This window comes from Triturus cristatus, chromosome 5_1, assembly GCF_964204655.1.
Source record: "Triturus cristatus chromosome 5_1, aTriCri1.1, whole genome shotgun sequence".
Taxonomy (NCBI): Eukaryota; Metazoa; Chordata; class Amphibia; order Caudata; family Salamandridae; genus Triturus; species Triturus cristatus.
In genome coordinates, this window is record NC_140587.1 from 151,714,995 (window position 1) to 151,737,969 (window position 22,975).

General features: G+C 41.2%; 1 protein-coding gene across 1 annotated transcript in view; it reads left to right on the forward strand.

The window, feature by feature from the left end:
- Window positions 1-20,115: 20,115 nt before the first annotated feature.
- LOC146830449 (nmrA-like family domain-containing protein 1) overlaps window positions 20,116-22,975 on the forward strand; it is a 55,004-nt gene continuing 52,144 nt past the window's right edge. The window contains exons 1-2 of the mRNA XM_085603749.1: window positions 20,116-20,161; window positions 20,693-20,931. Coding sequence (XP_085459875.1) covers window positions 20,116-20,161; window positions 20,693-20,931 — 285 coding nt within the window. The remainder of the gene's footprint in view (window positions 20,162-20,692; window positions 20,932-22,975) is intronic.

Sequence of the window (22,975 nt, forward strand, 5' to 3'; positions counted from 1 at the left end):
TATAATTCGTTGTTCAAACAAAAAGATACAAGAGCAGCTCCTTCGTCAACGCAATCCTTCTCTCCAAGAGACTATTGACATTGCTAAGAGTGTAGAACGTTCTATTAGTTCTTTCAAAACGATTAATGTTGACTCCACTGTTGATGGAGTAGCAGCATTATCTGTTAAAGATAGTAACAAAACTAGTTTTTCTAGAACTACATTTTCTAAGCCCATTACTCCATATAATAATTCTTTTTCGAAAATGGGGTGTAATCGTCGTGGGTCTAAAACTCGTTCAGCTCAATTTAAATTTTGTCCTGCAAAGAATAGAGAATGTTATTCTTGTGGTAAAATGGGTCATTTTGGCAATGTATGCTTAAACAAAGGTAAAAGAATTTCCGTTATCCAAGAAAATGTCAATGAAGGACAATGCACACAAAATGTTATGTTATGCATTAGAGACTGTCCTATTTTTTCTGAGCAGAAGAAAGTTTGGATGATTGATTCTCAAGATTCAGCTTCTGTTGAACATACTAATGATTCATCTTCTGATGTGAGTCATTTGGAAGCAAAACAATTAATTTCTGGTGTTTCTTTGGAAAGTATTGATGGCGAACCTTATGTTCCTCCTATGTGTGAAATTAGTATTGATGATAAAACTTTACAAGTGATGGCTGACTCGGGTTCGCCATACACTATCATTTCTGATTTTTTTTTTTTGAAGAATTGGAATAACAAAATTTTGGAACCTTCTGACATAAAAGTTTATGGGTTTGGTGGAAAAGAAATCTCCATAAGCGGTTATTTTGTGTCTGAGATTAAATTCAGACATAAAGTCATTTTGGGAAAAGTATATGTAGCGGTTGATGACAAGTCTTAGGTTGGAGACATCAAGGAAAGTTTAACATTACTCTTCGCCCAAATTCTAAAGTACAAGTGTGTTTTGCTGAAGATATTGACTTTATTCAAAGTGTTTTGGAGAAAGATAACAGACTAGAATCTATCCTTGAAAAACATAAAAATCTTTTCCGGAAAGAATTAGGTCAGGTTAAAGGATTTTCACACCACATTCAACTTAAAAAAAAATGCTGTTCCTGTGAAACATAAATTGAGACAATTTCCTCTGTCTATTCGTTCTGAATTATCCCAAATGCTTAAAAATATGTGTGCTGAAGGTATTATCGAACCTGTCAGAATGGGTTTCTCCCATCGTTATAGTTAAAAAAAAAAAATGGGGAACTTCGTCTCTGCTCAGATCTTAGGTCAGTTAACAAACAAATCCTAATTGATTGTCATCCTCTTCCCAGAATTCAGGATTTGTTATCTAAATTGGATGGTGCGAAGGTCTTTTCCACCATAAACCTTAAATCGGCTTATCATCAAGTAACACTATCTCCCCAGTCAAAACATATAGTCACTTTTATTACACCTGGTGGAGCATTTAGATATGTCAGAATGCCATTTGGATTGGTGTCTGCCGCTTCGGCCTTTCAAAAATTGATGTTCTGTCTTTTTGGGAGGATTGAAGGGGTTGTCGCTTTCCAAGACGACATCCTTGTGTTTTCCAAAAACAACGATCAACATGCTTCTTTACTAAGTAGAGTATTGTCGATTTTGGAGAACAAAGGTATGACTGTATGCTTAGATAAGTGTAATTTTTTTACAAATGAAGTTGAGTACTTAGTACATACCATATCTAGCTCTGGTATTGCTCCTAAAGAAGATTTACTAAACTCTATCCGTGACATGCATGTTCCCAAATGTAAAGACCAACTCAAATCATTTTTAGGCTTGTGTGAGTTTTATGCAAGATTTGTACAAAAGTTTTCTGACATTGTTTTACCTTTAAGGTTACTGTGAAAAAAAGGTGTCAAATTTGAGTGGCTGGAAATGCATGATTCTGCTTTCAATGCCCTTAAAAATGCTATTATTGAGTCCAAACCATTATTTGCTTTTTCACAAGATGGAACTAATGTCATCACTGTTGATGCCAGTTCTACCTGGCTCGGTGCAGTGTTTAGTCAAATCAAGGATGGTGTTGAACTTACTATTGCTTTTGCTTCCAAACCTTTAACTGCCTCAGAATCAGGATACTCCACCATTGAGCGTGAAGCTTTGGGATGTACATGGTCTGTTAAACATTTTAAAATGTATTTGTGGGGAAAACATTTTCATCTCAGAACTGATCATAAACCTTTGATTTCATTACTTTCCAAACATGGCATGGGCAAGGCTTCCTCTAGACTGGTTAGAATCTTATTGAAGCTTTATGAGTACAATTTCACTGTGGGTTACATTCCTGGGTCTCAAAATGTCCGAGCGGATTGTTTTTCTCGGTTGACAGGGGATGTTATTTCAAGCCCTGATTGTTCTTCTTTGGAAGAATGTGTTGTTGCATCCATTGATGATGTTATTCTCTCAGTTGGTGAAGTTATTTCTAAAGAGGAATGGCTTGCAGATATGTCCCAAGATGAGGTTTTGGTTTCTCTCAAAAAATTTATTTTGGATGGTTGGCCTTTAGAGAAACATTTATATAAGGAGTTACAAGTTTTCTGGAAAGTCAGAGATGACTTGTTTTTCGAAAATGATCTTATCATTAAAGGTTCTTGCTTTGTTCCTCCTTCTGGTATCAGAAACAAATTGATTTCTATTGCTCATTTAGGTCATTTGATTCAATCTAGTACTGTTAAAAAAGTCAGGATTTTTTTTGGGTGGCCTTATATGGACAATGATATTGTCAAATTTGTTGAAAATTGTCCATTGTGCATTAAATCTGACAAGATTTTGAAAACTCAACATGTCGATTATATTCAGACTGCCTTTCCAGACAGACCCTGGTCTAAGTTGGCCATGGATTTGTTAGGACCGTATGAAGGTATTGATTCTAGAAAGATTTATATTTTAGTTCTTATTGATTATTTTTCAAAATGGGTGGAGTTAAAATGGATTTTTCATCCTGATACCGTTTCAGTTATTGAGTTTTTGCAAGAAGTTTTTAAGAAGGAAGGTTTGCCTGACAGTATTGTAACTGACAATGGTTCTTTGTTTACTTCGCATGCCAAGGAAGATTTTTTTAAACAAGTTAGTATGTGTCATCTTACTACAGCACTTTATTCACCGAATATGAACGGTTTGGTGGAAAGGTTTAATAGAACTTTAGTGGAAGGAATTCAACGAGCTCGCAAGTCTAGAATTGATGTTAAACAACATATTGCTGATTTATTGTGGTCGTACCACTGCACTCCCCACTGCACTACAACATTTTCTCCTTTCTTGTTGCTTAAAGGGAGGTCCCCAAGACATAAACTTAATCCAGGATGGTTATTTCCCAAAATAGATACTTGTAATCTTAAACATATAATGTAGAAACCAAGTCTTCGAAAACAATGGTTCAAGATTCCAATGTCTCAAAGAACAAGTTAGTTATTGGTGACTGTGTTAAGATCAAACTTCCTTTTCATGTGCATAAGGGCTTTTCTAAATTTTCTGATGTCAGGAAAATTGTCAAAATTGGTAAAACGTCAGCTTTACTGGACAATGGATCTTGGTGGAGGTTGTCCAGATTAGCTAAAACATGCTCTTCTGCTTGTGCTTCCTTACCTGTATCTTCTCCATTTTCTTTTAATAATATTCCTGATTTTGGAAGTGAACCCTGTTTTAATAATTCTTCTAACAAGGAAATTTTTTGTGATACTGTACCTGAATCTGAATCTGTTGAAAGAATTAAGAGAAGTGTTAAGTTACCTTCAAAGTACAATGATTTTGTTATGTATTAAGAATTCTTTTTCTTGCTTTTTATTTTGTTTTATTTTTAAAGAAGGGAGGTATGTGGTAATGTCCATTTAACCAAGCTTGGTTAAATGAACATTCTTTCCTCCCTTATCATTGTGTCTATTTGTTTTCATTGGTCTGTGTACGAGCATTCCACTCTCTGTGGGATGTTCTATTCAGTTTACCTGTGGCTGCCTTTCTATGTGGATGCTCCTATTAAAGCTCTAAGTGAACAACTTCTGTGTCGGTCCTTTACAACAGACCTGGCCTGTAGCCCAGCAATACGGGATATCCACCAAGATGCCAACCCCTGCTGTGCCCATCAGCTAAACTTTGCGTCAAACCTCCTATGTAGCCAACTGTAGTATCTTCCGAGAAGTAACACAGGAAATGTTGTACTTTGTCTGTATCCTTTATTGCCAACCCGCAGAACATACAGTTCACTCTCCAAGAGAGCGTAGCATCTGACCGCAACATTCCACTTACAGATAGAACACAGAATGGAAATATGGAAGTTCTAACTTCCAACACTAAACTAGAATCAAGCAAGAAAGTAATCATGTAATACGTACACAAGCATATAAATAATAACAACCATAATAACCATATACTACTCCAACCTCTTCTGTGCCCTGGTAGCAGCATTTGAGTTCAGGGCCCATGCGCAATGGTTGGCCAGAGGGCCTGTCCTGTGGCCATGCACTTCTCTCAACCCAACATACAGCCAAACTGGCAAGAATGACCAAAAGCTAAGTGCAGCATGGGCTAGCAGCATGAATGACAAACACATTGAATCAAAAATATGGCGTGGCATGAGAATATTGTCAAAAATATTGTCACCACGGAAATAATGAGGAATAGCATTTCAAAGGTATCAATATTGGTTTTTATGTATATTACTTTGAAAATATAATTCTATCTATTATTGTTTACTGTAATACAGTTGTATTAAATATATTTTTTGGAAAATTTATTATATATCAGTCATTATAATAATTTTAGCTGTTAATATTATTATTATGATTGTGTTTAACATTTCTAAGTATAGTTTGTAATTTATTGTTTTATATTTTCAATTATTTTATGTTAATTAAATATGTAATTGCTAATTAGTTAGGAAATTTGATTAATTGATATTTTAATAATTTAATTGTATTCTATGATTTGAAATGTATATGTTTTTATTGTATAGTAAAATTACAAATTTTAAATTTAATTGCAGGTTCTTGGATTTATAGAAAAATTGTTATTTCAATACTAGCTTTATAAAATTATTTCTCTGTTAATTAAATGTTTAATTAGTAATTAATTATGTTCATTTTAGTTAATTATTTCTTATACACATTATTTGTTTTTTATTTGCATGTTTGTTGATTAAGTGTATTTAATAATAACATTTTAAAAATGTATTTGAACTTTATTAGTGGGTTTATTTTATTGGTGTTATTTAACGAATATGTTAATGTTATTATTGTTTTTATTAATTATTTATTATACTTTGTTTTGGGGGATCTAGCATAGAAGGAAGTGTAAATATTTTCAATTATTCATATTCTTTCTTTTTGGTTAAATAATTTTGTATGATCAATTACGTTACATTTAATTTAATTTGTTTATATACTGTATATATTTTTAAAGTTTTGAATTTGTTTTAATATTTATATATAGTTAAGTAATTAAAAGACTGTTTAAAAATTATTAGGATTTCGAGTGGTATGTATTCATTCAACAGTCCATGTTTCACTTATGTGGAAATGGGAATTTGTAGTACACAGGTACAGAGTTGATTTCCTTAAGTTTATTCCTGTAAGGCTACATGGTAGACAGCACTTCACAGCCAGCCTCCCATCCAGCTCCCACCGCCAACCTTGTCTTTGAAAGAATACCATCCCAACAGAAAGGCTACTAAGCAACCATAGAACCTCTGGGAGGGTATGACATTGGAGAAAAGAACACTCTACTCCCAGCACCTCCCAGCACTATACATAGATACTACATATCCTTCTTTCGCAATAAAAAAAATTGAAAAAAAACTACAAAGAAAAATTACGACATAGAAATAACAACATAGGAAAAAAACAGCATGGAAGAAAAACACCAGTTCACACGCGGTACCTGCTAGGAATGACCCTTGTCCTGGAGCTTCTCCTAATAGAAACGCCAGAAGAGTTATAAGCACCACAAGCTTGCAAAGAACCAGGATTCTCTTGATAACTACTCTTTAACTTAACAATTTCCTCCAAATTCCACCATTTTCCTCCTTCAACCTGAACAGCATTCCTACCCACCTTTATAACAGAACTGGGTGCACCAAATTTGCTTTCTCCCTTTTTAACATGGACAGGAAACTTGATGCGCACCAAATCTCCCACAACCACAGGGACAGTCTTGACAGCTCTCTTTTGATCAAACCAATATTTTTGTTTGGTTTGGGAAATCAACACATTCTTTCTAGTAATATCCATTAAACACTCCACATCAGACAGTGACTTAATCCACTTGTTCATTCAACCAGGTTTAAAGCTGGTATTAGCTCTCCTTCCCCTTAATAACTCAAACGGAGAAATTTTGGTCGTGGAATGTGGAGTTGTCCTATAAAACCATAACATGCTGTCTAAAGATTTCACCACATCATGGTTTCCAGACTTACCCTACTTGATGCACTCACCCACAACACGGTTCATATGCTCCACAAGACCATTCATTTGTGGATGATAAAGAGAGCTTTTCAAGTGCTTAATGTTGCACGACACCAGAAAAGATTGAAACACAGCACTCACAAATTGAGACCGTTGTCAGAAACCAAGACTTCAGGAAAGCCTTCTCTCATTCAAACTTCTTTGAGAAGAAGTACCAGGTTAGAAGCAGAAGGATCCCTGACTAGCTTAATTTCTGGCCCCTGGAGACATAGTCAATGAGAACAAAGCTAAAACAAAATCCACCAGGCAAAGACTCAAAAGTTTGTGCTTAACAGGCAAAGCAACATCTCTCACAATGATTTTATACTTGAACCCTCATATCTTCCCTAGACCATAACCAAACACAGAGGGAAAACTTTCCTTCTACTTGCACTGTAGATCATCACTAGAAACCACTAAGACTTGTTCCTTGGAACCTGGTCTGAGGACCATACTGAACAACCCTTGATGATACTAGCCTAAAATCTTTAAACCCACGAGGGCAACATAAACTTTGCCTTTAATCTTCCTTCCTTTGAAAACAAGCACATCTTCCAAATAGCCTAGAAGTTCAATCCTCCGTCCTTCATAGGAAACCGGAGAATGGTCAGGAGGCTCGAGTACTCTCTCACCCCAAGTCTCCTTGAACAGGTTGTGAGTAATCATATTAATACTGGCACCAGAATCAACAAGTAAACAAAGGGATTTACCTCCGACACTGATTTCAACAATGGGATCAACACAGCTTGATAGATCACCCTCCAAAGGTTCAGAGTTATCAGACAACGCACATACATCAGTGACAACTGAATCTACTTCCGAGTCAGATTCATAGTCAGACTCTACCACACATGCTACAGCCTTCTTTTGATTCTTTTTCCTCAGACACACCTCAGCAAAATGTCCCATTTTCTTACAATAGTTGTATACAAAATTTGCCCCAGCACATCTTCCTCCTTTTTGATGTGGAGGATTACCACAACGAAACACATAGGTTTTGAAGTGGTATTGTCTAATGGATTTCTACTTTTGACATTTGCTGGTGTGAGAGTGCGAACATCTTTTTGTTTCCCTTTTCCATTTCCAATAACAACATTAACAGTTTCAAGAGTTTTGTCATCTAATTCCTTCAGAAAGGTTTGCGAAATTTCAATGCTCTTGGCAATTTTAATAGTCTCTTCCAATGACGGGTTTCCCAAAGATAACAATTTTTGTCTGATTTGCTTGTCCTTACACTGGCAAACAAACTGATCTCTGATCAACTGTTCAGTAAAAGTTTCAAATAGACAAACAGAAGCCAGTCTACGTAAAACTGAAATATAAGCATCCACATATTCTCCATTACCTTGTTGTCTTTTGAAAAATTTGTGTCTAAGGACCATGAGACTTGGCTGCTTATCGAACTTGGTCTTAAGCTTCGTAATTGTATCTTGATATTTGTCTAGATTGTCCCCAGGTTGATGTGTCAGCTCGGGTAAATGTTTAAAAATAGACCTTCCCTCAAAACCCAAGGAGTGGAGAAGAAGGCATTTTTTCCGCTCAGCACTGAATCTCAAAACTCCAATAGCCCCAAGATAGGTTTCAAAAGCGTCGAACCATACCTCCCATCTGACAGGAGGTTCACCAGGTCTATCTAAAAATGAAGGAGGAGTAGCAACAGCTTGCATGGTACACATTACAAGAGAAATAGAAAGAAAGAAATGGAAGAAAGAAAAGTAGATGAGACAGGAAGCAAGAAGTAGGTGCAAAAAAATAGTGGAATAGATGTAGAGAAATGGAAACAAACAACAAAAGGAAAACGTCACTGAACTACAATACATACAGTAGCAGATAGTGTGCAAACAACTGATCAGGAAGAAGAAGTGTGCGAATCACTGATCCACAAGGAGTTAAGACATATAAAAAAACACAAGTGTGCAAATCACTGATTTGCTAAGTGCACGTAATAAATTGCGTGGTGGTAAAACATCCGCTTGGTAAGTCTGCGAATCACTGCTGCGCAAGAAGTCAAAAGGTATTGAAAATAGAAATGAGCAAATCACTGATTTGCTTTGTACAAAGTGATCCACTTACATAAATATAGGGTGTGCAAATCACCGTGTGAGAACACAATTTAGGCAAAAGGCAGAAGAAACAATGGTGTGCGGATCACCGAGATCCGCAAAATGAAAAGCTCCGGCGTCACAGAGGGATGCGTCGCTAGGCAATGATGTTATCGACTCCAGGCTGGAGGAATTGCTGAAGAACGAGGTAAGCAACTCGAAGATAGCCGGTAAACGGAAACACAGATGAGAAGGAGTGGCTTACCCATATAGGAGGCCGAGTCAAAGCGCTTCAACACGAAGATTTAAACATAGGTTTGAAGATCGTTGCACGCATGCGGTTGAGCATGTAGCCAACTCATTGCCACACTTTTGTAGTAAATACGCAGGTACAGAGTTGATTTCCTTAAGTTTATTCCTGTAAGGCTACATGGTAGACAGCACTTTACAGCCAGCCTCCCATCCAGCTCCAAACTTACCTTTGAAAGAATACCATCCCAACAGAAGGCTACTAAGCAGCCAGAGATCCTCTGAGAGGGAATGTCATAGGAAAAAAGAACACTCTGCCCCCAGCACCTCCCAGCACTATACAGAGATACTACAGAATAGTAAATGTAACCACTTCAAAGTTCAACATTTTCCTAACTGTTTTTAGATTAAAGAGGGAATAGTGAATCTAACCCCTCCAGAGTCTATTTCTTTCTTTGATTTTGCTTTGTTGCACTAAGAGTAGTAATCTGAACCCATCCAAATTTCAACACTTTGAGTACTTTTTTATAGATTGGAGTAGGAATAATACATCTAACCTCTCCAAAATCAAGCATGTTCCCTGATTTTGATTATGCTGAAGTGGGAGTATATATTCTAACCTCTCAAAAGTCCAACACTTTCCCTACTAGTGTATAGACTGCAGTGGGATTAGTAAACATAACCCAGCCAAAAGTCCAAAATTTTCCCTGATTTTGTCCACCACAATATTATAATCTTATCATAATAGGTCTAAACTATTCTTTCACTACATTTAAGCTATCTATTTACAAGTCACACAATTTTCTTATAATAAGGAAACTTGTGGTGCCCTAAGTTTTCATTCTTCTTTTGCACAAGGATTTAATTCGAGAGTATTTTCTTCTTTGCCTCATGTTGATCCTTTGGCTCCAGTAGCTTCTGATTTCTTGAATCAGTTACAGAAATATGGAAAACATGTCTGTGAAAGTTTACATCGTTCTCAGGTCAGTATGAATGGTATCTGTTTAGTCAAGGCCAAATCCTCCTTCTTTTGCTTCTCAGGTTAGTTTGACGGGCTTATCATTTCTTCCTGTTTATACACTGACTGTCCTAATTTCAAACCCAAATGTTTTGGCTATTAGATATAACTGATCTGATCAACCCTCATACATGGAAAATTCATTTTGTTTTTCATTCTTTCCAATTGAAGCCCCATCTTTGTGATCCTTATCGATGTTACTGTCTAAACCTCAACATGTTATTATTATTATTTTTATTAATTTATTTCGCAGAGTTGTTATATAGCGCAAACTTGACCCGAAACGGGTATCAGAGCGCTTACATAGCGCCAGCATTACATGTGGACCCATTCATTTTTGTTAGGCACGGGGAGATTAAGTGATTTGCCCAGAATCACTGGATGTTCAGCGTCATTGCTGAGACTCGAACCCAGTTCCCCAGATTCGAGGTCGACCGCCCTACCCCTTAGACCAACTCCTCTCCCCAATTAGTTATGTTACAAGGATAATAGAACATGAGCAAACGTTGGTATTCTCTGAAGTTAGGGTACCTTTAATTCCTGATCAACTTGAAAGATTTCCCATTCAATGAGCTTTCTTGGGAAGATGCATCTTTTGTTCATGCTCCCTTGTTGGATCACTTCATTTTTAATAAACCTGGAGCTTCAAGAAGGTAGAATACTGCTAAATCTCCATAAAGGGATTTCCTTTGGTTGGAAGCTGTAAGTAGAAGGTGCACTCCTTGCTCAATCAGGAAACATGCTGATGGATGCTATGCTCAGTGTGTGGTTGTGCATCCATGCCGCCTGGACGTCAATATCATTTCAGACACACATTGCCCTGGGATGGCGGTGTGGTGTTCCATGAGTTGCACAGAGCATCAGGTACAAACTGGGCTGCAGGCCTATGACTTCTGAACTGGGCAAAGGATTTCAAACCTGGGTATCTTCAGGCACCAAACAAAGCAGTGTGTTTCAGATAAGGGACGTGGGCAAGTCATATGAATTACTTTTCCAAGATTGCAGTCTTTCTAGAAAATGCTAAGGAAGGTTCCCAATCCAAGGTGAAGTAGTCATTTACTTTGATGTCAGTCTTGTTTGCTTTTTGTCCAGCATATCTTTTTCAGGCATGTTAGTCCTGTTGATTCAATTGAACTGAACACAGACTGCAACTCCTACAATAAAATAATTGTGAAAGGGAAACAGAGAATAAATAATTGTGTCCTCTGACATGGAGTGAAATGGCAACAGGCAGAGTTTTACTCCACAAAATTCTGCAGAGTTACATTAAAACGCCACAAGATTCTGAGGAGTTCTGCGAGCGGCAGAATTAGAGCACGTTGTACTGATTTTTAGTGCCGGGAGCTTGTTGGACACTGTAAAATCAACACGAACAGCACCACACACCGTGCTGGAGGGTGCTGCTTCTTTCTGCCACTTGAGTAGATTTTCTACTCGAGCGGCAGCTTTCTCCACAGGAACTGTAGCCCACGTTGAGAAATCATGCGAAACGTGTCCTAGCATTCCATTTTTCTTGCTTGTGCTCACCAACTTAATGATGGCAAGCTGCACATGAGAAAAACTCTGTCACACGGTGGTTTACAGAGTTTTTTCTGAAACACTGCACTCCTGGAGGAGCGCGGAGTGGGCGAAACTCCATGCACTCTCCCAGCAGGGCGTAGTTTACTGCCCTTTCCTAATGATAACCCTACAGATTGATTTGATTTGATATATTTATTTGTAAAGCGCCTGAATCACCCCCAAGGGGTATCTCCACGCTGTCGGATTGCTACTGCCAGCCATATATAGAAATGGATTAGTCGGGTTTTAAAGAGTCTTCTAAACTGTAAATGATCCGAACAGTGATGCAGGTGTACAGGGAGTGCGTCCCAGAGGGTAGGAGCCACGTGGGAAAAAGCTTTTCTTCTAGCAACAAGAAGAGATTTGGACCCGATCGGAGAGACCTTAGGCGGCAGGTAGTTGGTAAATTTCCTCGCTAAGTAACTAGGGCCTTTGCCATTCAGAGATTTGTGCACGGTGCAACAGACCTTAAACCTAATCTGCATCCGCACTGGCAGCCGTAGCTGTCACAGAAGAGGAAGGGAGGCCGTTCGAGGGGAGAGATTAGCTACCCGGCAAGCAGCAGTGTTCTGAACTACTTGCAGCCTGTTCAAAGATGCTTCATTGCTGAAATCAGCAAGGAATTGCAATAGTCTAGCCGGCTTAATACTAGTGCCTGGATAAGGGTTTTCCACGTGTTTAGTGGCAGAAAGGGGAATACCTTTCTTAGGAGACCAAGCACACGAAAGCATGACCCGACAGTAGATGTAGTTTGCTCTTTCATGGTCAACTTCTGGTCCAGACAGATGCCCACGTTTTTTACCACTAGCTTTGGAGTTGGTGCAGTGCCCGTTTCCTCGGACCACCACCTCAACAGTGCCTCGCCAAATGAGAACTACTGATTGAACAAGCTCAACATCAAATGTTTCTTGACCACAGGAGCCAACACCAATGCACTCCTTCTGATTTCATCTTTAACCTATGCTCCAAGGCAGACTACTAAGCTCTTTTAGGACCAAACTCTCAGCCCTCTACAACATGGGTATCAACAGGAGCTCAACATACAGAAAGGCGCCCCTTCAAGCTTGAAATGGAATGCAACAAATAAGGCTCCTAAAAAAACTCAAAGCTCTCCAGGAAGCCCACAAGCACATAAATAAGTGTCATCAAAACCAAATGCATCTATTACCCCGAGTGGACACCTAGGATTCCGGAACCTTGTCCACTATGGACACATACACATGTTTACGCTGTCTGAATAGGGAAACTAGAGATAGAAATTAGATATTTTGTAAGAATAGAAGGCACTCAAACAACTGACTAACTAATATGCAACACTGACAGATGGACCATGTCAGTTTTCATTCCTTAAAGAGGAGGTGCACAAATGTTTGGCCAAAAATAGAAAAATATGTGATGAATGGGTTTGGCACAAGTACATAATGCCACAAATGGTCAACTGTAAATATCTGGTTGCAGATCCATTTAAGGCATAATCCCACCTTCATTCCATAACAAAATAACTGATATCTGAACTAGCCAATCAGAGACAAGTGGGTCATCCTTAGTCTTAGAATCATTTTTTCCAGGTCACTAAAAAAGCTTAATGAAACAGATAGAGACAAATTGTTTTACCATGCTTGACCTGCAGAGACATTTTAACTAGATCCTAGTTTGAAATTGTCCTTCATTATCAAACTTGAGAAAAAATGATTTTTGATGATTGACTTTTGAATCTGTTCCACATCTTAACTGACCAACTCTCACAGTCCTACAGGGGCAGAGAGCATCTGGGGAGACAAACCATTATAAAACCTGCTATTTCCTGCTCCGAGCAGGGCTTGCCTCTTCTTGCAGCATGCATCTGGGGCATGTCACACATGGAGTGAAAGGCAGACTGGATTTCATAGTGGCAGCAAATACTGAAATGGACACATTCCCCAAATGCAAAGAAGTTCAGGAAGATGACAGACCCCACAAATCATCATGTTATGTCTTATATATTTTAAAACCATGTACCCTACTTTATGCTACAGAGTGGAAGTGTCCCTCCCAATGGCATCATCCCAGTTTTTCATGATATCATTGCAGTACCAAAAGTAACAAGAAAATGATATCTGGGGATTGATAAAAAGCAATTATTTCGCCACAGGAAAAATATATTATTCCCCTACGTGGGAGCCTAGTCCCCAAGTGTTACTCACAAACAATTTAACCACTCACAGAGCCTTCCTCAATTCTTTCTCTTTTTTTGATAAAAAAAATATATATTTTTTTCATGACACTAAAAACACATTGTGCATACAAAAGTCAATACTCCAACAAAAAACTCCTAGACCTTTCCATACCCATCCCTTTTTGACCCGGCTGCAATAGAATACATATATATAAGCAATCGGAGGGGAGGTCTTTACACACAAAGAATCAGAGGGAAAATCCTCCTCGACTCAGTCCATGTATTGCGTGTGTTGTTACATTACTATATCCATATTTTAATTCATTGGACTCCTCCTCTATTTCTGATCCGCATAGCGGTACCAGCATCCAAATTAAGCAATGCTACTGCTAAGGGAGGGGATTGCAGGAGCACAAGGAGGTGGATCTGCATTTGAAAACCATTCAATCTGGACTAATTGAGAGAAGAGACACTTGACATGTACCCGCTCTACTCTACTGCACCTCCAGGTCTGCCATGTGTCAATCTCACTCCAAACCCGGCCATCCTTATCCAGCAGCCAGCTGGAAGGATTGCTAATGGGTACAGTCTGCATCATAAACTCAAAGGATGTTTTTATCAACTGTTTTTTTTTATTTCCATCAATATTTTGTTGTCTTTTTACATTCACTGATTGTATCCTTTTAAACTTCTCTACGTTTATGTTAACATTCTCTATGTTGACATGGCCTCATGTTTGTGTTTTCTTATTCTCACACATACTTTTTGGAATTTTTGTCATGATTGTATGTAAATAATTAGATCAAACTAACAGAAGAAGACGTGAAAGAATGAAATTAGACATAAAAGAGATCTAAATGTGGTATAAGAAAAAATAAGCTTTTAAAAGTAATATGGGAACATTTTCCCTTTTACCGTAGTATCTCAGTTGTATTATGATGTGACACCCCCGGCCTCAGTCCATGCCCCCATTTTTCCCACATCTTTTTACTCTAACTTGCCTCTTACCACAACCTAACCTCCATTTCTAATAGTAACCCTTACTCCAAACCAAACCATAAGGTCTTATCTTAGACTATCTCCGACTCTGACCATACTTTTAACCCAACCCCTAAAAATACCCTGTAGCTCAAACCTATTCCTAAACCCAACCTATATTCCTTACCTTACATAATATCTTACAATAACCCTAAGCCCCCAACATAACTTAAACCAGCACTAAACTTCTTCTTAATATCATACCATATCCACAGTCATTTTTTACGCTAGTTTTTCAACAAAGTTTTGTAAACTGTACTTTTTTGTAGCCTTTTTGTTAGGTCTCACCAACACAGTGCATGTGCAGTGTTGGAAGTAGTATTGGTTACAATATATATATATATATATATATACGTATATATATTGTGAGCAAGGGCTCTTGTGGCCCGAAACGCGTCAGGTTCGAGGTTGAGAGAACAATAAACGCCATCTTACCTCATTCGACTGGGTTTGCTGTCTCTGTTCGCCATTTCTGTGGAGGTGCAGGGAAATCTTCGTTGTATGTATATATATATATATATATATATATATATATATATATATATATATATATATATATATATATATATATATATATATATTTAACTTTATTTACCATTTAGTACATCAAAGAGATATAATCATAGGTGGTATCTGGCATTGACATTACAATTGAGATTGATAACTTGGACCATCGAGTGTCATTGCACGAATCAACATGTAAAGTGACTATTAAGGAACGCATACTAACAAGGCATAAAAAACACAGTCCTGAAGGCCCATCCCTCCACATTAAGAGCAATCTCCCCTCCACCCCAGCAGCAGGACCGCGTGCCTGCCCGTTTCCAACCGCCTCAGATAAAGTAACATAATCAAAAAGACAAGAGTATTTCAGGGTACCACTAAGCATAGGAACTCAATCACTCGGAAAGGGTGAAGCTAATAACCCAACCCCTGTAGGAACAATGCCCCGTTCCAGTTGGGAGTCAGTGGATCGTCGAGCTTTTTCCACATAGGACCTATATGGACCCCAGATGTCCTTGGGGCAAGAAGAGCCAGGCAGTGTACTAGAAAATATTTCACTTTTGACGTTGCAGTAGGCCAGACTGTTCAGCCAGCCTTGCTGAGTGGGGGTTGACCGACGGCCCCAGTGAATAGCTATTTCCTTCTTGGCTAGCAGCAGGCTGAGAGATGCAAACCTCCGGATGCTCTTAGAAAAATTAACCACATACCCCAGTAGTGCCACTTCAGGTGTGAGGACGAGAGACAGCTCGGTCATATCGCCAAGTGTACTATGTACCCCCTCCCAGTATGACTGTAGTTTTGGACAGGACCAAGTGAGGTGTGCAAAATCAGCAAAAGGGGCGTTGCATTTACGGCAGGTGTGGGGTCTGGATGGGTGCAGTCTGTGGGTCTTGGCAGGGGTGATGTATATCTTGCGTAAGAACTTATAGTGCAGTAGTTTATGCCTGCTGTTGAGTGACACTTCATTCGTTACTGTACAGCACTTAGTCCACTGGTTATCGGTGATGGGGCGGCCTAAATCTTCCTCCCAAAGTTTGCAGATCTTGTTGTCATTGACCAGGATCATCACAGAGCATGTCTTATATAATTTAGATAGGAGATGAATCCCACTCTCGTTTTCAATGATAAGAGAGAGCGGAGTGAACGAGTCCGGTTCAATAGGGAAACCAGGCAGAGTGGTGCGCAGCGCCGAACGAATCCGACCTAGTACAAAGCTGTCAATGAATGTGGCGTCGTGGAAGCGGACATCCTTTGTCACCGAGAAGATGTGACCATCCGGGTATAAATCACCCAGTTTAGAAATATCAAATTTGGACAAAGTGCGCTGCACCAGCTTTTCGCCGGTGATTGGTAGCCAGCGGACGTTGGGGACAGGAAGAGCTGAGGAATACAGTGTAGATGCGCCGGTGACGTGTCGCAGCTTATCCCAGGCCCAGCTGGTGGTAGAGACAGTCTGAATATCATTAGGGTCCCTGGGTATGCCCTTAGGTAACACAGTGGATAACTGCTCAGGAAGGACGAAATCAGTCTCTGAGCAGAGGAAGGGAATCCTGGCATCAGGGTGGAACCATGCAAAGGCATAGTTGCATTGGGCCACCAGATACTACAAGTGAAAATCCGGCACGCTAAACCCTCCCCTCTCGTATGGTAGAGTGAGCACCTGCCAGCGCACGCGAGCCTGTTTACCTCCCCCCCAGACCAATCTGATAAGGGCTCCCCATATTCGGGAGGGGATGGGGATATTGTTGCAAAGATATAAAAATGTAGGGAGCACCGCCATCTTAATGACTGCCACCCTGCCGGCGATAGACAGTGGAAGCCGCAACCATTTTTCCACTTGAGCCTCGAGGGCGCTGATTGCCCGCCCGTAATTAAAGCGGAGGATCTGGCCGGTCTCAAGATGGATGTGTATGCCCAAATACTTGACTGAGTCAGAACACCTTTTGAGGGGGAATTCACAGTCCCATGAAGTCATACTGGAGGTTAAGGGAAAAATAACCGATTTACGCCAGTTGATGCCAAGGCCGGAATGTTGACCGAATGGGATGATCTCTCTAATGGGTGGATCCAAGTTCACCTGGCGATCTCTGACATAAAGGATGGTGTCGTCTGAGTAGAGCGAGACCAGAAGAGGGCCAGTGTTGAACTGCAGGCCTCTCTGAAGGTGCCTTTCCTGCAAATTACGAATAAAGGGGTCGATAGCTAAGATAAACAATAAAGGGGACAGAGGACAGCCCTGACGGGTGCCGCGTGAGAGAGAGAAGGGATGGGAGACCGTGCCGTTCAGGCAGAGTCTCGCCGTGAAGTGCAGTGGTGGCAATGAATCCCACAGGCACTCACATACGGCGCATAATGAAATGAAGAAGGGCCACTCTAGCGAATCAAAGGCCTTCTCAGTGTCCAATAGGATTGCGGCGGCGGAGGCCTCAGGATTAATCCTGTGGAGGACAGAAAAAAGTGTCCTGAGATTCAATGAGGTCGATCTACGGGGGACAAAGTCGGATTGGGCCGGCGAGATGATAAATTCCATCAGTTGGGACAGGCGATTCGCGATTATCTTAGCTAGAATTTTATAATCCAAATTCAGAAGGGACAGAGGTCTATATGACCCACATAACGACGGGTCTTGGTTAAAATAAATGGGCTTATTAATCTCCTGCAGTGTACCGATGGTTGTTTTCTTTGTCACTCTCACTTTCAGTCTTGCGATTGATTAGCTCCCATAGCTTCCTTTCTTATATTAGCTCACCCTGGAGCAAAGACCAAGTACATGTGTCTTTCCTCAGCTTTGTTCTTGCTCATCTTTTTGCAATGCACAATTTTTTTATTTTATAAGAGCTTCTATATTATTCTTGGACGCGCAATGTGCCTTCCTACATTTTTAACACAGTTTCTTAATTATGTTGCTGTCACCCTATCTGCAGTCTCTATTGATGCTTTAATTACTTACACCCACAACTGTACTACTCTATGCCACTCTATTTTACACTACTCTAATTAACGCCACTGCACTGCTACCCTTTTGCACTCTACGCCACACCACTCTAATCTATGCTACTGCACGCTACTCTACATTACTCCACTTTACTCTACGCCACGCCAGTCTACTCCACTCCTCTCTACTGTCCACCTCTCCTCTATGCCACTCTACCCTACCCCACTGAATCCTATGCCATTCCACTGTACTCTACGCCACTATGCAGCATTCTACGCCACTCCACTAAACACCACTCTTCTCCAATCTGTGCTTCTCTATTCTAAATCACTCCACTCTATGCCACTGCACTCTACTCTACACTACACCATGCCACTCTACAAACTTCTACTCTACGCCACTCTACACTACTCCACTATACATCATGCCACTCTGTGCATGCCTCTCTACTCCACTCCAAACCACTTGACTCTTCACCACTGTATGCTGCTCCACTCTACACCACGCCATTCTACTCTACGCCACTTTGCACAGCTCAATTATACACCAATCTACTCTATTCTACTCCACTCTACTCTATGCCATTCTGTTCAAAGCTATTCCACTGCACACAATGCTACTCTACGCAACTCCACCCAGCTCTACTCCATGCCACTGTACTCAGATCCACTCCCCTCTACAGCGCTCTAAGCCACTCCACTCCACGCAAATCTACTCTGCGCCACTTTACGTCACTCTACACCACGGCACTCTATGCCACTCCACGGCACTCTATGCCACTCCACCGTACGCCACTCTACTCTACACCGCTGTACTTTACCCTACTGTGCTCCATTCCACTTCATGCTACTCCCCTTTTTGCCACTCTACTCTGTGCCACTCTACTCCACCCCACTCTATGCCTTCCCACTTATTGCCACCACACTCTAGTCTGTACCACTCTTCTGTGCGCCACTCTACACCACTTCACTCTATGCCACTCCACTCTACACCACTCCACTCCCCACCACTCTATGCCACTCCACTCTGTGCTACTCTGCTCTATGCCACAGCACTCTACACTACTCCACTTTGTTGTGTGCCACTCTACAACTCTCCACTCTGCGCCACTCCATGCCACTCAACTCCACACCACTCTACTTCCATCTATCACACTCTGCTCCTTTATGAAACTCTACTGTACACTCCTTGTACTCTTCAGCACTCTATACAACTCCACTTCATACCAGTTTACCCTATGACACTCTAAGCCACTTTATTTCACGCTGCTCCACTCCAGTCTATGCCACTTCACTCTATCCTACTCCACTCTACGCCACTCCATGCTACTCTACACAATGCTATTCAACGCCATTCTGAGCCACTCCACTGTACGCCACTCTACACCACTATATTTTACTCCACTCTACTTTACTCTGCTCTGCTCTATGCCACTGCACGGTATGCCACGCTACTCTACACCACTCTACTCTGCTCTATGTCACTCCACTCTACGCCACTCTATTCTACAACACTACTGTATGCCGCTCTATTCTACTCTATGCCACTCTACTGTATGCCACTTTACGGCACGCCACTCTAAGGCACACCACTCTACGCCATTTCACGGTACTCCACTCCAGTCCATGCCACTCCACTGCCCCCTTTGCTATTCTACTCTACTATAGCCCTATGTACGTGTCTCTCCTCTTTGCCAATCTATGACACACCACTAACTTTTAGCCATGCTAACCGGCACCCCAGCTTCTTTACAACAATGCAGGAGCTTTCACATAGGCAGGATCTATTGGCTTAAGTCGTTCTAATGGTTCACTGCAAGCAGCTTTCATTCTTCTCTGCACTTTCCTTTTCTCATCAAGTGTGCAAAATATTTTCTTGCACTCGCCTAAACCTCAAATTTAACTTAAGTTGTGAACTCTTATTTCATGTTATTACATTAGTCTTCTAAACTCTTCACTATCCCTGGAGTGCCTGATTTTATTTTATTTCCTGACATTATTTGCAGTTTGTCCTATACTGCTTTAATCTGATGTGGACAAGTTTGTATAAGTTCTGTGTAGTTGAACGAGTCTCCGTGTTGCATATTTTCTTTGTCTCTGAGAAGCTTCTTCAGATGTTTATGCTGTAAAATAAATATGTTGTTCCACAAAGTGTGCTCTCTCTCGCTGTGGTGTAAACCATAAATGTGGTACTTGTACAATATCCTATATTTTGATTTCCTGATGGTGGGTAAGTGGTTGACGGTGATTTTGCCGATTTGCTTTTTCTCAAAACAGTTTGAAAAAATATAATTGCTATAATGCTGGGGCGTAAGTTACACGATCTCTTCTTTCCCAAATGTTTCTATGTCCCGAATCAAATTTGGGGAGCCCTCAAACTCTACATTTTTTGGCAGTTTGGAATTATTACTATCCAGCCAAACAGCACCAGACTGTCCCTGCGGGACCACTGACCCTCTGTAGGCTAATCCACCCACACAGCCCCATTAACTGGCTCTGGCTATTTCTTGCATCTCTTTATGGGTGGACGGCTACAGAGCTGGCCCCATCTGTACTCACTTCCCCAAGCTGTTTGCCTTTGTCCATCTCAGTTTACTGCCCTCACACCTGTGGTGTACCACAGCCTGCCCATGCACCTACCCTCGTTACTGTGTGCCAGACTACCTGGCATTTGCACAACTTGCTCTTAGGTGCGGCCTCTACATTTTTAGTGTTGAAATCAGTTTACATCTACTACACCATGTCTGTTCTCTGCACCTAGGTCCTGAGGGTGAGGTTGTCACTCGAGCCCTCTCGCAGAGACCTGATTTTGCAGTGAGAGCCGTTACTCGCTTTGCCAACCGTCCAGTATCACAGGCCCTTCGTGACATGGGAGCCACGGTGGTGAAAGGAGAACTGGACAACCAGAAGAGTGTGGAGGAGGCCATGAACGGGGCACACGGGGCCTTTTTGGTGACCGACTTCTTTGACAGTTTCAGCAGGGAGAAAGAAGTGCAGCAGGTAAGACCAGAGCGGCTTCCTTTGATCATCATGCAACATGCCAGGTACCCCCCTTCCTATAAAGGGCCTTTGTTCATGTTAATTTAAATTGCCATCTACGGGAACCTGTAGACATGTTGTAGCCTGAAATGTGTAAAGCACTTAATCTTGCACTAGTTCCAGCTTTGAAGCAACCTTTTTATCTTTGATGGACCTTTTGGGATGAGTTCTGTGATGATAAATTCTTAGCCCAGGTTTTGGTACCCCTTTTGCACATTCGGTTCACCATTTGTAACTGTCTTCCAAGTGGAAGGAATAGCGCAGTTCTCTTTGCAATAAGCACAGATCAGTGGAGATTGGTTCTGAATATTGCCAGACCTGCTTTCTGCTTACTTGGTCAAGAGACCGGGGAGGAGAGCCACAACTGGCATACCTTGCGGCACGTAGCCGCCCACGTTATTGCCACGCGCCGGGAGGTGCTACAAAATCGCCAGCGGGCTCCCGCAGCGCGGGACCTGAGCGGACGGGCCCGTCTGAGCCCATCCGAGACCAGAGGAGGCTGTGCTGGGCCACCCCACCTTCAAGTGGCGTTGGAAACCGGTAGGAACACGGGTGAGTGCTGATTTATCTATCTCTGAAAGGCCCACAGGTGAGCCCAGCAACTGACATTATTTGAACCTACTTTTGAGTTGCCACAATGGGAAAGCGTACTATGCCACCACCTGCACGCCTGATAACTGATAGCATTAACAGCATGCTCGAGAGGGTGGTTAACATTGTCTCAGGCGAAATTGAATTCACGGAGTGGCGCATGTCATTGGGCATTAAGGGGAGGGCGGATATTGCCGATTTTAGAGGCATACCAATTGATCACACGCAAGACTCGCCCCCGTCACAACCCCAGGGTACTGGAACACACAAATCCCCAATTGCAAGCGGGAGCATAAGTGGGCTCGAGATAGTTGAGATAGCTGAGATGCAGTCAGACATAGACATTGTTACATCTGCAGGAATCCCAGCCACCAAATGAAAGAGGAAGATGTCAAACCTATTTGCACCAAAAAGAAACAGCCTACCCAAACTACCCCTCCCCCCGAAGCTATCTCTCCGCCTGGGTACACCACCTTTAAACACTGGTACTTCCGAAGTCTCTGACCCCCTGGCGATAGCATTCAACACGAAATTGAGTTGCTCAATCAGCACACAGACTGAGGTGATATTGAATCTTGAGAACCTTGGGGAACCTATTGCCAATATTGCCGCTAAGATGGTGACCAAACAAATTAATGAACTTCAAGATATAAAATTCATTACAGGACAGGCTAGATAATTTGGTCTTACTTATAAGGGGATCTGGTCGATCAATAGGGAACGCACAAGTCATAGCAGAAGAAGGCAGAGGGCCCCTTGTAATAACGAACCTTTCAACTAATAAAACCCAATCCCCTATCACCAGAGCCCCTGCACCTGCAAGTAATTTGCGCACCACATGTGGACATACTTGGGGCCGTTCCCAACAGCTTTATAACAGGCAGGGTTCCACACCTACTGTTAAATCGGGTATTACACCACATTCCAATACCATCCAGGGCAGTGCTAACAGACCCAATAGACCTAACGGAACAGACCAGTACCCATTGCCCGGTAAACTGAGCAGTAATGCTTTAGCTTCTACCAGCTGTAGCTTCCCGATAGCAAATCAAGATGTTCTGAGTCTGCCACCTACAGCCTGCCCCTATGTGCTGGTGTTGGCAGGTGTACCAACCCTAAAAAGGGACCAGCATGAGTCTTGCGTCCAACTCCGTAATAAGTGCGTGGACTGGGTATCGAGGAACAGGAGGTTTCACCCATCAGACATGGATGACATTATTATGGTATGTAGAGTTGGGTAGGTTGGAGCATTCACAAAGAACATCGAAGGGGACTGTATTGTAATCAATTTTCGCAGACCACCCCTGGTGAGACATCTACTTAGAGCATGTGAGCCCACAACATTGAATAGCAAAAATATATACATATTACCTCTAGGTTATTTTTACAAACCGAATCATGGGCCCCGCTCTAA